At 49.0% G+C, this 16,880-nt stretch overlaps 1 protein-coding gene and 1 pseudogene across 1 annotated transcript in view; one reads left to right on the plus strand and one right to left on the minus strand.

The window, feature by feature from the left end:
- Window positions 1–16,880, minus strand: part of LOC8033180 (protein crumbs) — a 90,010-nt gene that overhangs the window by 7,152 nt on the left and 65,978 nt on the right. Inside the window, exons 18-22 of the mRNA XM_042292631.1 lie at window positions 15,771–16,485; window positions 14,293–14,422; window positions 12,828–12,905; window positions 10,871–11,129; window positions 9,504–9,775 (exon numbers count right to left, since the gene is read on the minus strand). Of these exons, the coding sequence (XP_042148565.1) occupies window positions 9,504–9,775; window positions 10,871–11,129; window positions 12,828–12,905; window positions 14,293–14,422; window positions 15,771–16,485 (1,454 nt within the window). The remainder of the gene's footprint in view (window positions 1–9,503; window positions 9,776–10,870; window positions 11,130–12,827; window positions 12,906–14,292; window positions 14,423–15,770; window positions 16,486–16,880) is intronic.
- Window positions 587–1,112, plus strand: LOC120844337 (annotated as a pseudogene).

Genomic DNA, 16,880 nt, shown 5'->3' on the forward strand with positions numbered 1-16,880 from the left:
TGCGGTAGCATGGGTGCAAACCAACATTGGAGAGCTGCTGCAAAAGTACAGTGCCAAAGATATGTTCAATGCGGATGAGACCGCCTTATTTTACCAGATGTTGCCACAAAAAACCTTGGCTCTCAAAGGTAAACGCTGCCAGGGCGGTAAACGGAGTAAGCTCTGCATGGCTGCGTTGCTTTGTGCAAACGTGGACGGGTCTGAAAAGTTGCCAGCTCTCGTTATCGGCAAACGTGAGTCACCACAATGTTTTAAAGGGAAAAGGAAACTTGACGTTACTTATGTTTCCAACCGCAAAGCTTGAATGACAAGATAATGTTTTGCATAATGGCTGAAGGAATGGGACAAGCGGCTCGGCAAGCAGAACCGCAAGATATGCCTTGTTCTTGACAACTGCACGGCCCACCACATTACTGTTGTGCTCCGCAACATCAAGCTTTGCCTCCTGGCCCCAAACTGCACTGCAGTTTTGTAACCGCTGGACCAAAACATTATTATGGCCTTTAAGTCGGGCTACCGCAAGCGTGTCATCGATCGAATTGTACTGAACATCACCATGAACCGCCAGACGATGATCGACTTGTACATGGCTATGGACATGCTACGAAGAGCGTGGATGGATGTTTCTGCAACCACCATAGCCAATTGCTTCCGGCATGCCTCATTTGGCGACAACAGTGATGACAGCGACGAGCTAGGTGCTGTTGCCAATGAAGGTGCCGCAGGTGACGAAGCCCTAGCGTCCTTGAACGCTCTTCTTGACGCCGGTATTGTGCCCGATTGCGACACCTTCTGCACATGCATTAGTGCCGATGCTGACACGGTGACAACGGAAGAGTTGATGGAGGCAGAGAATGTGCGTGCTGTGACGGGGGGGTGCTGATGAGGACAGCGACGAATGTGTCGACGACGGCGAGGAGCCGAATGTTTGCGAGTCCGACGTACCGACGTCCGCGCTCGCGCTGGATGTGGTGGATCTGCTCCGCCACTTTTTTGGCGCTCACGATGATGGCGAGGATGGACTCGAGATAGCAGCTGCCGCAGAAAAAGCTATCATTCGCCTCAAGAAGACGCAGCAAACATTGATCATGGACTTCTTTGCTGCGAAGTGAACCATAACAGTGCGGAGCATTCAGCGATGTGATGCACGGATAAAGTCGTACATGATCGCCGTTTTTTTTTTCTTTCGTTTGTGTTTTTGTCCATGCCACTGTAGTTTGCTCGCGTGGCAGGCTTCTATGTCAAATTCGGTGGTGAGTACACCCTCCCTGGCTTCCTAATTTGCGGTAGAGGTGGAACAATGACTATAACAAACTACAGTATAGACCACTTACAACGTAACCGCTTATAGTGCAGGACCGGGTATAACGCGGTTTTTTTAAACCACCGGTTCGCCTCCCATAGAACTCCATGTAATTACATACCGCTTAAAATGCAAGCGCGCGAAGGGAAATACCGGTTATAGTGCGGTTTCTGGAACAGCTGGAGCAGCGAGCACGCTTCCCTGTGCGACACTAGATAGCGGCGCTGACGGCGCGAGCAAGGCACTCGGTTGCTCGAAGAAGGGGGGAGGAGCGAAGAGAGAGGCTTCAGTTGCCATAGCGACGGAGGGACGCACGCACGTGTCGTTCACGTGCGCGCGTCCCTCTGCTGCGTTTGAAACAACCGCAACGACAGACCAATCGCAGGTCGAGGAGAAGTGTTCGCGCGCATTGCATGCCGGTCGCGGGCCAGCTGCTTCTATCCGCAAACATGGCGTCGCGTCGGTTGTAATCGTCGTCGCAGACGGCGTTCATCTCATCGTTCCGCGTAAAAGCGCTATCCTTGACTGTAAATTTTCATTGTGTGTCGCTATGATAACCCAGCACGTACTAGAAGGGAAGATCCACCTACTCGTGCGGCGATGTCGTGGCGGCGCTCTCAAGACGGCAGAAACGCCAGTGTCGTCGTGTTTGTTTACTTCGACTACAGTGGTGATTTCTAAGCATTTGTGTCCTCGAACATCGCCCGGAGTTCTTATTTGGCGCATTTCACGCATGTGCTCAAGTTCAAGGTGTCACTGGTGCGTACCGTATGAAGCATGCGAATTTTCACGCGTTTTCATCGCCTGAGAAAAGTGATTAGGGTTAGCAATGGGCGAGTCAGCACCCGAGGCATGCGGTCACAGGCTAACAAGCTCTTGCTCGCATTCCAGATCTTTGCATCGTGGATTGTGCAGCCGGCAAGCGACAATGTGACGACAAGCCTGGCTCAGCAGTTTCTTCACAACGCAGTTCCTATCACCAACTGCGCTGAAGCCACCGGTCTGCCGCTGACAAAGAGGAGTGCTGGACTGTGCCCGTTGGCTTGGCCGGCGCTTTTGCGCGAAATACCATCGTCATCGACACTGACCGAAGCTGCCTGCGCCGCCCCTTCAGCGGTCCCGCTTAGTGGGCGAGTCAGCACCCGAGGCATGCGGTCACAGGCTAACAAGCTCTTGCTCGCATTCCAGATCTTTGCATCGTGGATTGTGCAGCCGGCAAGCGACAATGTGACGACAAGCCTGGCTCAGCAGTTTCTTCACAACGCAGTTCCTATCACCAACTGCGCTGAAGCCACCGGTCTGCCGCTGACAAAGAGGAGTGCTGGACTGTGCCCGTTGGCTTGGCCGGCGCTTTTGCGCGAAATACCATCGTCATCGACACTGACCGAAGCTGCCTGCGCCGCCCCTTCAGCGGTCCCGCTTAGTGGGCGAGTCAGCACCCGAGGCATGCGGTCACAGGCTAACAAGCTCTTGCTCGCATTCCAGGTTGGTAAAAAACCTTCCTACTCGAAAGTAAAAAGTAACTATGTTTGCCTTGTGGTGCTGCCTCGCCCGGGAGCGTTGTGTGAATGTGTCGCTGCTTGTTTTGACTCGCTTTGCGTTCTGGTCCTTTTACTCAGCGGTGATGTAGAGGAGAACCCGGGTCCGCTAACTGAGGAGCAGTTAAAGGCGATTCTTGATGGCCAAAAAGCCCTGAACAGTAGTATGAACTCGATCAAAGAGAGACTAGAACAGCACATAACACAAACTAATGAGAGGCTCTCATCTATTGAAAGGAAAGTTGAAAAAATCGAAACTCAAGTTAAAGCTACCTCGGATTCAGTTCCCAAACTTGAAGCGTGCGAGAGGGTCGTTCACCACCTCAGTAACCAAGTCTTGACATTAAGTGACAGGATCACTGGACTGGAAAATTATAATAGACAAAATAACTTAATAGTGTATGGACTCGACGAGGACACGTCAGAAACAAACGATCTGCTAAAAGAAAAGGTGACAGTGGATATTTTTGAAAACAAACTTGGGGTGAAAGTGTCTTCTACAGAAAAAATACATCGGCTTGGGAAACAACATGAAACGAAAATTCGGCCAGTTATGATAAGATTTTCTTCACGCAATGAAAAAGCTGAGGTTATGAGGAACGCATACAAGCTTAAGGGTTCTGTCTTATCGTTATCTGAAGACTACACTTTTGAAGTAAGGGAAAAGCGTCGTCATCTCTGGGCATACGCGAAGGCTCAAAAGAGTGATCCAAGCAATAAGGTCAGATTAACCTATGATAAACTTATAATAAACGGTCAAATGTTTACTTGGAATGCTGAAATAGAAAAAGTCGTTGCCGTGAAGCGTGCATGACGTCCAAGGGCTGTTAGAAAAATTGCGCGAAGGAATGTTATAATGTTGCTGGTGAATTGCAGAAGCGTTAAAAATAAAGTGGAAGACTTGTATGGACTGATTAGCTCTGTAAAAGCCGATATAGTCCTGGGAACAGAGTCCTGGTTAGATAGCTCTATATCAGATCACGAGGTGTTCCCTAGCGTATTTAACGCTTATAGAAAAGATAGGTCATCACATGGGGGAGGCGTCTTTATACTGGTTCATGATTCCTTGAAAAGCTGCCAGCTAGACGTGCCAGGCAATACTGTCGAATCAGTGTGGTGTAGTGTTGGGCTGCCTGATAACAAGAAATTCACTGCTGGAGTGTTCTATAGACCCCCTAACTCTGACTCAGCTGTCATAGAGGTACTTCACGACCTAGTATCCAGTGTTTCGAATGACTGTGTAGTGCTTGGAGGCGATTTTAATCTACCAGATATGATATGGGGCGAGGAATTTTGTGCATGTGGAAGCATGGGCCAGTTGAATCTCGATCTCAAATGCATGGTAGACAGCTTAGCACTTAAACAACATGTTCTTGTACCTACACGGAATCAAAACACACTTGACTTGTTTCTCTGCAACTACCCTACCGTTGTTAAGCAAACTGATGTCATACCCGGTATCAGCGACCACAGTGCTGTTGTCTCAACTCTTGACTTTCGGGTTTCGCGCAAAAAAGTGAGTACGGGTAGAAAGGTGCTGTTATATGAAAAAGGTGACTATGAAGGGATTAGTTCTGAACTTTCGAACAATTTCCTTTCCTTCGAATGCCTTGCTGAGGAGATGAGTGTTCATGACATATGGGTAGTCTTTAAACAAAGAATTATCAGTTTAACTGAAAAATACGTTCCAAGTATAGATTCGTCGAAGTTAAAAAAGAGAGAAAAACCATGGATTACCGGTAGCCTACTGCGGCTGATAAAGAGGCGCAAGCGTGTGTATGCACGGTATAAAAAGAAGAGCTCGGTGCGAAATCTAAATAAGCTAAAAGAACTTACGTCATTGTATAAAATAAAGGCGAAGGAAGCCAAAGAAAATTATCTGCAACGGCTGGAGGACGGGATGAAAGCAAACAACAAACAGTTCTGGAAGTACATGAGGCGCTGTGGTAATGATCAGATTGGGATAGGAGACGTGATGGTCAACAAAGAAATAATTACCGATGACCGGCAAAAAGCTGAAGCCTTCAATCAATATTTTCAATCAGTTTTCTTGCCTCCTGAGAACATCGACTACGATAGATGCCAGGGCACGTTCAGTGCAATGCCACCAGTTGAACTTGCTATAGGAGGTGTGTTGGAACTTCTAAAGCATATAGATGAAGCTAAGGCAGTAGGCCCAGATGGGATCTCTCCGAGAATTTTAAAACGTTGTGCAGATGCGATCGCTCCATACCTTTTTGTAATATATAACAAATCGTTGAATGATGGTTCATTGCCAGACGACTGGAAAGTGGCACACGTGGTGCCTGTGCACAAAAAAGGGCCCAAAAAAGAAATTACGAATTACAGACCGATCTCACTGACATCTATATGTTGTAAATTACTGGAGCATGTTTTATATTGTCACATTATGAAGCATTTAAACTGTCATAATTTTTTCTTTGACTCGCAACATGGGTTCCGAAAGGCGTACTCATGTACTACACAACTAACTGAGCTTTATCATGATTTAATGACGGGGGTTGACGGAGGCGGACAGATTGATTGTGTTTTCTTAGATTATAAAAAAGCGTTCGATACGGTGTCACACGAACTATTATTATACAAATTAGAGCGCATGAATTTTGACACGACTATCCTAAATTGGATAAAAGCATATTTGTCATCACGTCTTCAGCGTGTTGTTTTAAATGGTAAAACTTCAAATACTGTTATGGTAACATCTGGTGTACCGCAGGGGTCCGTTTTGGGTCCATTGTTGTTTCTGATATTTGTTAATGATATTAATGACGGTGTTAATTCACAGGTACGATTGTTTGCCGATGATTGTGTTGTTTATACATGCATAACAGACGAGGGGAGTTCCACGCGGCTGCAGTGTGATTTGAATCGAATAGAGCAATGGTGTAAAAAGTGGAAGATGGAGTTAAACGTTAAAAAATGTGCCCATGTTAGTTTTACCCGAAAAACCAAAACAAAAGTTGAAACATGTTACCAACTGAATAATGAAACCGTAACAAAACAGCAAACAGTTAAATATCTTGGCGTCACTCTGTCAGCTGACTGCACCTGGAACGCACACATTAACGACGTTGTTATGAGGGCTGGCAGAGCGCTTGGATTTTTAAAACGAAATTTAAGAAAATCAACCAAATCTATCAAAGAGCTCGCCTATCTATCTTATGTGCGCCCAGTGCTAGAGTACGCCTGCACCGTTTGGGATCCTTCTCAGCAAAACCACATTGTTGCCTTAGAAAGAATTCAGAGTTGTGCCGCTCGGTTCGTTTTGGTGCGGTACGGCCGCTTTGAGAGTGTAACCGACATGATAAAAGAACTGGGATGGTCTACATTGGCATTAAGACGAAGAAATTTGCGCTTGAAGTTTTTATACAACATTTATAACAATAAAACTGGCATTAATAGCTCATTTTACTTATTACCACCAAATTATATCTCAAAAAGAAAAGACCACATTCATAAAATTAGAGAATACCGCACCAGGACGGAATTGGGCAAAAATTCTTTTTTTGTTAAAACAATTAAGGAGTGGAATGCCTTGCCCAGTGCGATTGTGTGTGCCGCGAATTCAGAAATGTTTTTTCAGAGTTTATTCGCCCCCTGCGATAATGCCTGATGGCGCTGCAGGACAATGATGAATAAAGAATAAAGCAATCCTGAACACTCGCAAAGTCCGCCCGCAACCCGCGACGCCGTTAAAAGGCTGCGCCAGGCAAAAGTCGCTCATTCAAAATGTGTGACACACTTAAAGGGCAACTCCGGTCCATACTTTCGATTTTGGGATTATGGCTGTTTTTAGTGCAGTTAGCGCCCCTGAATTGCAAGGTGTAATTTTTTTCTCGTTATTGTGCGTAGTTTTAAAGATATCGACGTCTCAAAGTTTTGTTTGGGGCGCGGCCGACAAAACCGAAACTAGCCGCTCGAGGTTACGGCAACACTGGAAATCAGCCGCTTTGTGAACGTGACGTCAAGATCGTTCTCGTTCAACGAGTACGCAGTCCAAGCGGCACCTACCTCTGTTGCGCTAGCCGTCTAAAGATAGAAGGTAAGCTGATTTTGTTTTAATTCTGTATACGTGGTAGTTATCGAGCATATGTAGCAAGAGTTAGTGCGTATATACCCAAAAGCTAGCGACTGGAAAACCCAACAACTCGTTCCGTGCCGTACACGGCGGCCGCCGCCGCGCGTGCGCTATGCCGTGCCGTACTCGTTGCTTGTATACCCAAAAGCTAGCCACTGGAAAACGAGTAAACTCGTTCGGTGCCGTACTCGGCAGCTGTCGGCGTGCGTCCGGTCTCCCGCACTCGTCGCTAGGCCTAAATTGTCATCGGGGCTCCGTGGATGGAGCGGCGTTGCTCTACGCCGCGCTGCCAGTGACGTACAGTACTGGGGGCCCTCTCGCTTTCGCGCTGCGGGTCAGTCCCAGACACGAAGCTTTGAGGCTCTCCGGCGCGGGCCGCGACGCCCGAACAGACGTGTGCTAAGCTGTAGACGTCTGTTTTTTTTATTTTTTCCTCAGGCGCGTAAAAGCCGAATTTGTAAGCTATGACACTAATTCATCACATAAATTCGTCCAGGTAGTGAATCTTTGTACAAATAAAAAAAAACTTGCCGCACTAAAAATAAAAAAATAAAAGTTCTTTGGGCAGTCATTTTCTTCTCAAGGCTAGCAAAAGTTTTTGTGGGTGATAAAGGAAAACAGAGAACGTTAGCAAGGTAAGAACACTTTCTTTCCCTTCCGCATTCCGACCCCCACCCACAACAATTTTTTTTATTGGAATACATAGGATTTTAAGTTTTCCTTCGTAACTTTTGACTAAGGCAAGTGTTTTTTTTTTCTGTTTTTTTTGCATTTTTAAATATTATATTTACCTCCAGCCTAACTCGGGTAAATCAGTGAGTTGTAACTTACAAATCCGAACTTTCGCAATTCCTTTGAAGCCCCTTGTGGTATTCACAAGCGCAATGTTAATTAATACTGCTGCGTAATGGGTTCGAACGATTGGGAGGCGAATGCTTATATCGCATGAGCTTCATGCGCCGGCTGTTCGCTAGTAGTCGCTACGGACCTGAATACTACGCACGAGATTGCATAGTAAACAAACAGTGACGCAAAGCAGAACATTGTTTTCCTTTTCATTACAAACTTCTGTGTTTGGAGCTAGTTAGTGGTTGTACTCTACATGACCACCATTCCCCATTCAACAGACATTCAATAGAGCGTGAATGCTCAATCTTCAACACTGCACTTGACAATGACTGTTTTATTTATTGATCAGGATACTTTTATCATGTTTACCTTTTCTGTACATGTACGATGGGCAAAGAGCGACGGCACGGCATCCTTTTAAGCCTCGACCCCTTCGCTGACAAGCCACAAGCAACCAACACCTGTGGGTTTCGTTCGTAACCCTCCGGCGAAAAATGATCGGAGCAGAGCTTCGATCTGGGGGTCGGCGTCCAAGGCTTTCCAAAGTCCACTCGTCGAACAGCGTTCACCCACACCTTCTCCAATTTCCGATCCGTTGGAAACTTGTGAAAAAGCAGCCCCGGGTTGCGCAGCGGGTTGTTTAAGCAGCCCACAGCGCTTTAAGTTGTACTCGGCATCTTTCGAGGAACAGCTGGGCAGTCTTGGGCGCACCGAGTTGCTCGCTAAAACAAGTCTAGGAGTCCTCACAAGCAAATAAACAAAAGGCTATACCAAAGCTACACGGGCTACAGGTAAAAGCAACGGCTAAACACGCAACCACAAGCCGAAGTAGCGGTAATAGCGGCACAAAGAAGCGCGCGCGACGGCTGCGCCGTGCGCCCGTCCGGAACGGAGGAAAAAAAGAGAACGATGTTGACATCACGGCCCAATGTTGCTTTAGCGATCGGCAACCCGCTGGCCGCCCGCTAAGGAGCAGCGGCTTGCGGCGGGTTGCATTTTAATTATGGGTATTAGTTGAGAATGCGGCGTCCCACGGACGTGAAATTTTGGCTGGGGTCGTTTTTTGTGTCACTAAAGCGATACCAGTAATTTAATTCATTTTTAGTTTTGGCCGGAGTTGCCCTTTACTAGTCTGGTGAAATAAAGACTTTCCTCAAACTAAGCTTTATTTTTCATCTAACATAAATTATTTTACAAAGGTAAGTTGTCTAATGGCATGTATTTTGGCCTGAAAAATTGATGTTTTGGTTATAACGCGGAACCGCTTATAGTGCGGATTTTCGCGACTCCCGCGACATACATTATATGCGGTCTACACTGTAATCATTATAACGAAGTCATTATGGCTTTCCCTTCAACTTCGTTATAACGAGGTTTTACTGTATTTAGTTTCGTGGACAGTCAGCATCAAATAAAAAAAAAGAAGTCTTATTGTTTGCTTTAACTGACAATCGAAGGCTTCGGGAACCACAAAAAGATCTCCAGTGTCGTCGAAGGATTTTCAAACCTTCATTTGAGAGCCACTGTTGTAAGCAGTTGTAAGCTGACACCACAACGCACCTGTTCGAATTGAAACGCAAATGTGTGAATCAAACTTAAGGAAGCATTTCATGCTTTAACGTTAATCATGGGTAAAAACGCCAGGCAGCATTAGCACTCCGGGACATCACCACGCCAAAGATGCCGAGAATCTGGGGAAAGGGGGCGTCCTCACTGTTAGAGCGCAGGTGTCTCCGAGGAAGCCCTGCGTGCAGTTGCAGAAGAACGGCCGGTGTAGGTCCTCCACCGGGGTGCAGGGGGCCCCGTTGTGGCACGGCTGGTCCAGCCAGCAAGAGTCGTTCAGCTGGCAGTGCCGCCCAAATCGACCGGCGGGGCACGTGCATGCGTACGAGCCTTCCAGGTTGATGCAGGTCGCGCCCCCCTGGCATGGCTGCTGCTCCTTGCACTCGTCCACGTCCGTCTGACACAAGCTGCCCGTATAGCCCGCTGCGAGGAACACACCCTTTTATACTCTTGGGACGTGGAAAGCCGCAACATCGTGAACGACGAGCGGACCGACGTTAACGCGGAGAACTTTAAGGCCACGTTCTAAAATTTACTAAATATTATTTTAATAAAAAATAATTTTAAAAAGTTATCCAAAAAATTGAGACGTTTACAGTTCCCTGTAATGCCGAATTAGAGTGCAGCTCCCAACAAGCAGGACGGAGGGGAGGATCCTTACCCTCCCCCCCTCCTCCTCCTCTTCTTCACCCTCCCTCGTGACCCTAGTGACGTCGCTTGTGACATCACTCGTGACTTTCATCAAGGCCTTCATGAGTGACCTTTGTGACATCACTCGTGACTTTCGTGATGTCACTAGTGACCTTAGTGACTCTCGTGATGTCACGTGTGATGTCATTATGGGAAACATCTCATAATGCCATGCCCGTTACACCAACGGCGCCACCGCTCAAGCCAGAAATGGGCGCCTAAGAGCCTTTTCTCTAATAAAGGTTACATTTCATTAGAAAAAACTACAGTATCCCTTTGCAATCCCTGAAGTGTCTGTAAAGCCCGTTGGGGAGCACTGGAACACGGACAATTGGCGATCTGTGAGTGCAGAGCTCAGCCACGATGCACGACGAGATGGGTGTCGGGGTCTAGGAACGGCACCTCTTAGAGAGCAAGGCCAAAGTGCCGAGTGTCCTATGTCCCTTAAACAACGCAGGAGACGGACTGGACACACATTCGGTCAAGACTCGTGTTCCATAGGTAAGGACACCCGGCTAAATGCGGCGCTCCCACGTGTGGCTCACACTGGCCTCCCAAAAGCAATGCAGAAAATCCAGTGCTATGGCCCTGCCACCTAGGAGCCATTGCTTTACTCCACGGGGAACGACAGAGGATGCTACGAGCCATTTAAGCCGGTCCCAAGCGAGTGCCAGTGACCTTCGGGAAGGGTACGGTGACGGGCGGAGAGCGTAGTCGCGCGATGCTTCCACAACACTGGATCGACGAGATACAACCTGCTGCGGTTTGTCGTAAAGTGCGGCGTAGCGTGGGAAGGCCAGCCGCAACGGACGATAGAGATCCACTCACTGCCATAGCAGTAGCAGTCGAAGCCCCCCACGTAGGGGTTGCAGCGTCCCCCGTGTAGGCAGGGGGGCGGCTCCTCTTTGCACAGGTCGATGAACTCCTCGCAGAAGGTGCCCCGGTAGCCTTGGGCGCACACGCACTCCACGGTGCCAGGCTCCCTAATCAGGCAGCTGGCCCCGTTCTCGCAGGGACCGCTGGCACACAGGTCCCGCTGACGCTCGCAGTCTCGGCCCTCGTGGCCGGGGCCACACTCGCAGCGGTACTGCACAGTCGCGGGACACTCGCATCACTCCGTGTGATAATGTCACACATGGGGGGGGGGGGGGGGGTGTAACATCTGGGGATGGTGCCACACAAATGGGGGTGGTATAACACGTGGGTGTGGTGCCAGAGAGGTACAAGCAGTGTCACAAGTGTGGGGATGATGTCACACATGTGGGGATGTTGTCACAGAAATGGGGGTGGTGCGATACATGTGGTTGTGGAGCCACACAGGTAGGGGCAGCATCACACGTGTGTAGACGATGTCACACATGTGGGGATGGTGTCCCACATGTGGGTCTATTGTCACACAAATGGGGGTGGTGCGACACATGTGGTTATGGTGCCATGCAGATAGGGGCTGCGTCAGATGTGTGTAGACAATGTCACATGTGGGGATGATGTCCCACATGTGGGTCTATTGTCACACTGCAGGTGCAGTGTCATGTGTGAGGATGGTGTCACGTGTGGGGATGAAGTCACACAAGTGGAAGCAGTGTCACATATGTGGGGACGGGCATCACACATCTGAAGTCAGTTTCACGAAATATACTATGTTGGTAGCATCGTCCCACGAATGTAGTCAAGAGGCGACCCCAAAGACCTTTTCAGAAGGCTTCCTCTAAAGGCCCGTTCACACTCTTGCAACCGCGAGTACGACCAAAGAGACCAGACCGGTTTTTAAGTCTCTTGCGATCCCTTAGGACCAGCTCCGCTGCCGCGCATCCGGTCCTAAGAAGTCGCAAAAGGCTTAAAAACCGGTCTGGTTTCTCTCGGTCCTACTCAGTCGCAAGAGTGTGAACGGCGCTTAAGAGAATAGAAAAGATCTGGATCTCGCTGCAAAATCTTTTAATGTCCTATAGGTATTTTATTGAATGGCAAATATTTGCAATCCAAGACTGTCATTTCTCTTCTTCAAAAGTAAGATGGAAGGCATGGTGCAGCTTTATCCGAAATCGCAGGAAATGCTTCTTAGCCCTGCAGGGTTGTTAAAGTAGTCCACGACGGAGCAAACTGTCCTATTTATTCGAGTAAGAGCCGCACTGTTTAAGAAGAAAGCCTGGGGGTTCGTTTTTCTGCGGAGCACGCAGATTGCCAATCACTGCGTTCGACAGCATGATTCCAGCTGTTTAGAGGACAGAGATAACGTCTTTGTGCTAAGATACCATCTTTGAAGATGGAATTTATATGGAGAATCATATTCTCGATCTGGTTATTCGCTATGTTATTTATGTGCAATGCAATGATTGGCTGTATATATGTTCTGTGGGAGAGTAGACGCAAAGGCCTTGTTCATAAATAGTGCGGCTATTACTCGAGTAAATGCGGTAATATAGCCTGAGCTCCCTGACACCGTACCCAAAGTGAGGAATTCACATTTTCTAATTGTAACTACAGCTTACTGCGCCCGTCCCGCACTAGGCAACAAAATAGTTGCGTCCACAAGACAGTCAGGAATTGTCTAATCACTCTCAAACATAGCTTATTCGGTGTCGCCAACTTCCACCAGCTGGACTGCACACATACTGTGAGGAAGTTGAGCACATATTGAGGCAGGGGCACACCCAACCATTGCGTGCCAAATCCCACGCAGTTGGTCCTGCTGAATCTGACCGATCGGCCGGATTTTAAAAATCCCTAGTCGGGCTCATCGAAGCATGCTAGGGTTGCCCGCTTTCCCGACCGTGAAAGCACCTACCGCAATCCGGCCTTTGGGCTCCATGTCGTAGCAGGTTCCCTGGTTCTGGCAGGGCGCTTGGGCACACCCCACAATTTTCTGAAACCAAGCGAGCGAGCCAACGTTGCAGGCTCTTTACGGGACTCCCGGAACAACAAACTTCACTGCCTTTCCCAGAGGGGTTTTCGGGCGTAAACCGAAAAAACATGGCCATGGCCGTATAAGGATAAAGAGAACCCAGAAAATGGTAAGGTATTAAATCACATTATCTATCCACATATTGCTCAAAACCCAATTCTATAGTTTCTCACGTTGCACCTAAATTTCTATACTTTCCCACTTCTCCAAGCTGACGAAATTTCAAAAGAATATCGGCATTTTCCGGGTAAACACCCCGATGACGTAAATGGTCATTTATATTCTAGCATTTCTTTTTCAGTTGATTTTAAAACCATGAGCGAAGCACCAAAACCAAAAATCCCCCGAGGAATTTAATGAACACAAAACTGAATCGACGTCTCCAAACTTTAGCCGTCTACAACAGAGCTGCCTCGTGTTCTACATGTGCCTCAAGGAGCAGGCACAATCGAGAAGGCATTCGAAAAAGAAATCCCCAAGACTACGAAAAAGACATCCCCAAGATATGCACACTAACCTGGAGTCGCGCATCCAATCATAATGTTTGCAGATTTCTGAACAGCGTTCAGTCTACCTCACGCAACGCCTCATCTCAGAACTTTCACGATTCAATAATGATTCCTTAATTGTCCCTTGAATTCACAACTTTCTTGTATCCAGACATACAGTTGTAAACTCGTCTAAGCTTACCAATATCTTTTCCACTGTGCCAGGCCTTTATTTTTGTTAAAACCCAACTCTGCTTCCCCAGCCTATGTCGGATCCCCGATGACTGTGTCACCAAATAAAGTGCATCAGCTTCTTCAGAATGACCTTGAAGGGTGAGATGCACGGTTAAGCAGACGACGCCCAATTTTCGTCCGAGCACACTCGGCAATCCCCGGTGCAATCGGTCATTGCGCAAACTGGGCAGCTCCAATTGTCTCCACGGCAACAGACTGATTAATCGTGGCAGGAGGTCACGCAGGAAAAAGCTCCTGCAGTCAAAACTGCCATATAGAGAGCGTCTACAAGAAAAAAAAACTGTTTTTTTCCCTGCTAAAAATAAACTGTGCATTGCTAAACACCCAGTCTCCTCCAAAATGCAGCACTAGCGGTCAGCACCACATGCCATTTGGGCGGACGCTGAGTGTTCAGCAATGCATAGTTTATTTTTGGGGCGAAAAAAATACCCTCAAATTTTTTTCGCAGCCCTATAAACAGTTAGTCAGCGCACCCTTCTACCACTAGTTACTCCAGCTTCATAATGCAATAAAGTTAGAGTGCCAAGAGGTTTGGCAGCACCAATTCTCACGAGGTCTACCCCCCCCTTCCGGTGGAAAGCACACTGCCCGGTGGCCCCACTCACCCTGAGCGTGCAGTTCTCTCCCTCGAAGTCGTCGCTGCACAGACAGCTGTAGCTGCCTGGCTCGGTGTCTGAGCAGGTCGCCCCATTCTCGCAAGGCTGCCGCTCGCAGTACCATACCCGCTGGTCACACCTGCAACACCACCGTGCAAGGTGGTACAGACCCACAAAATTGGTTTCGCACAATAAATTTTTGCGGCTCAACTACTACGACAAAGTTACATGTACAGTAAAACCTCGTTATAACAAAGTTGAAGGAGCGGTCGTAATTATTTCGTTATAACCATTAGTTTGTTATAGCCAATGTCCATTTCTTCCCACTATTAACAAGCAAGGGGAATTATGATTGCTTTGTTATATCCATTAGTTTGTTATATCCCGTTTTGTTATAATAACGAGGTTTTACTGTACTACAAAAATTTCGCCAGTCTCGCAAACTTCGTTGTAAAGGCGTTCGATTGTGCAGCTTATCTAAAGTAGTTTTCTGCTCCAAAAATGAGGGTAGTTTTACAAGATGCAGGTTAAAACTTTCACACAAAATCATGCGCCAAAGAAGGAGAAAGAAGAAAAAAGTAATACTTTTCGCCCAAGGCCGAGAAGAAATGAAAGCAATAGCTGCGGCATGGTTGCACAACGCGGGTGGAATGGTGCCGTCGTGTACCTGAGGACGGAGGTGCGACGTGGTTAATTTTCATAGCCGTCGTGGTTGGCGTTGTGGATGCCACAGACGACTGCCACCAGAGATCCGTGAAGTAAGTGGGCAAGCGCGGTAGAAGTTTCTACAACAATCTAACATTAAGCGTAGAAACTGGATACTGCCAAAGTGGGATTTCGCATAACGCGAGGAATGTTTGAAAAAAACTTTTTCGAAGCAGACGACATAGAGATTCTCTCTGCGACGCGCAATTATTGGAGTGACGCCTAAACTGGCCTCTTCGCTTTCCTCGCAAGGAACGGCCGACGGAGCGTCCCGACTTCCTCGCAGCAAGAGGGGAGAGAAGCGTTTTTCCCTTCTTCCTAAGCGCAGTGACGAAGGGAGACGAAGCCGAAACCTCTGGAAGGTGTCGCCCGTAAAGCTACCGCTTTAAAAGGTGTCTAAACAAGGCGACAAAGGTTTGCTCAAGCTTCATGCAATCTCAGGCACCATCGGTTTACGGGCCAGGCCACGTATGCTAAGCGGTGGGTATGGCCGTTGCAAATCCGCGTCCAAAGAAGAATGGTTCTTTGAGTGGCTCTCATAGGCCTCTATTACCCCTAGACATGCTGTGCCATCCCTCGGTGCTTGTCAGTACTGCGATCCAACCTTCGCCATACTTCCTTCGCGGTGAGACGGCACCAATCATATACCTCCCTCTTTTCCTACCGTGAATAAAAACGAGGTTCGTGGCGAGCGCACCACAGACGTCACCTTTCCGGAGTGGACACAGGGTCAACGCCCCTTTACCCCCCCCCTGGTCCGCCCACTGCCGACGGTCACTCACAGATCGCCCTCGAAGCCGTTTGCACACAGGCACCGGAAGGACCCCTCCAGGTTGAGGCAGGTCGCACCGTTGCGACAGGGTGCTGCAACGCACTCGTCCACGTCCTTCTCGCACAGCTGCCCTTCGAAGGAGGGTGGGCAGGCGCAGGCGTACGACCCCTCGGGGTCCTCGCAGCGGCCCCCGTGGAGGCAGTCGCTTTCCCGGCACAGCAGGCAGCCCCCGCGGGGCCCCTCCACCGCCTCCAGCTCGAAGCGCTCCGGCGCCGTTCCCTCCCCCAGCATGTCCGGGGAAAAGAAGGGCAGCAGGAGGCCCCCCACGCGCACCTCCTTCAAACAGCCAACGAGGCCTTCGCCGACCGTCGCTGACGCGCCCCGCAGCTCCGGGGCCTCCGCGGGGTCCCACGGGCTCTCTACTGCGTCCGTCCCCTGGCGCAGGGTGAGCGTCGACCCGTTGGCGGTCGCGGAAACGGCCGCCCACTCCCCGTCGACGCGGGGCAGCCGGAGGGTGGAGGAGGCCGACAACGGGTGCCACGACAGCTCCACGTGCGTCGAGGTCAGGGACAGAGACAGCAGCTGGTCCCCGTGCCGGACGGTCAACAGCGTGCCGGCCGAGCGGGACCGGTAGTGCAGGGACACATTGTCTAGGGCATGGTCGCCGAGGAGCACGGGACGGTAGACCAGGCCGACGCCGCCATCCAGGGTCGCCGAGGAGACGCCTGCGAGAAGGGCCGCCCGTCACGCCCACCCACGCAGTCTGCGTACGGTCCGAATTACCACTGCCTCCCCAGGTTCTCCGAATCATTTAATAAAAAAAAGTCCCCAAACCAATAGAAGCTTGTATCTTATGTCCCAATAGTTTGTTATATTTGGACTCATAAAAGTGACACGCAGAAAAAAAAGATAAGTTGAGCCATCACGGGCACATGTTTATCGTGCCTGCAGAAAGCGGTCGAGCTTCCCTGCACGTGTCTTTGCTAGATCGAGAGAAGATCCTGCCAGCTACGTGTGAACTGTGTCGACTGCTCCGACGGTCGCTGCAAAGGACGCAACGGTGGACGGCATTCTTTATGTTCATGCACACTTTGTCCAAGATGGCATGCTTTTGTTCCAA

Source organism: Ixodes scapularis, unplaced genomic scaffold (assembly GCF_016920785.2).
Source record: "Ixodes scapularis isolate PalLabHiFi unplaced genomic scaffold, ASM1692078v2 PGA_scaffold3__209_contigs__length_174095766, whole genome shotgun sequence".
In the NCBI taxonomy this organism is placed as follows: Eukaryota; Metazoa; Arthropoda; class Arachnida; order Ixodida; family Ixodidae; genus Ixodes; species Ixodes scapularis.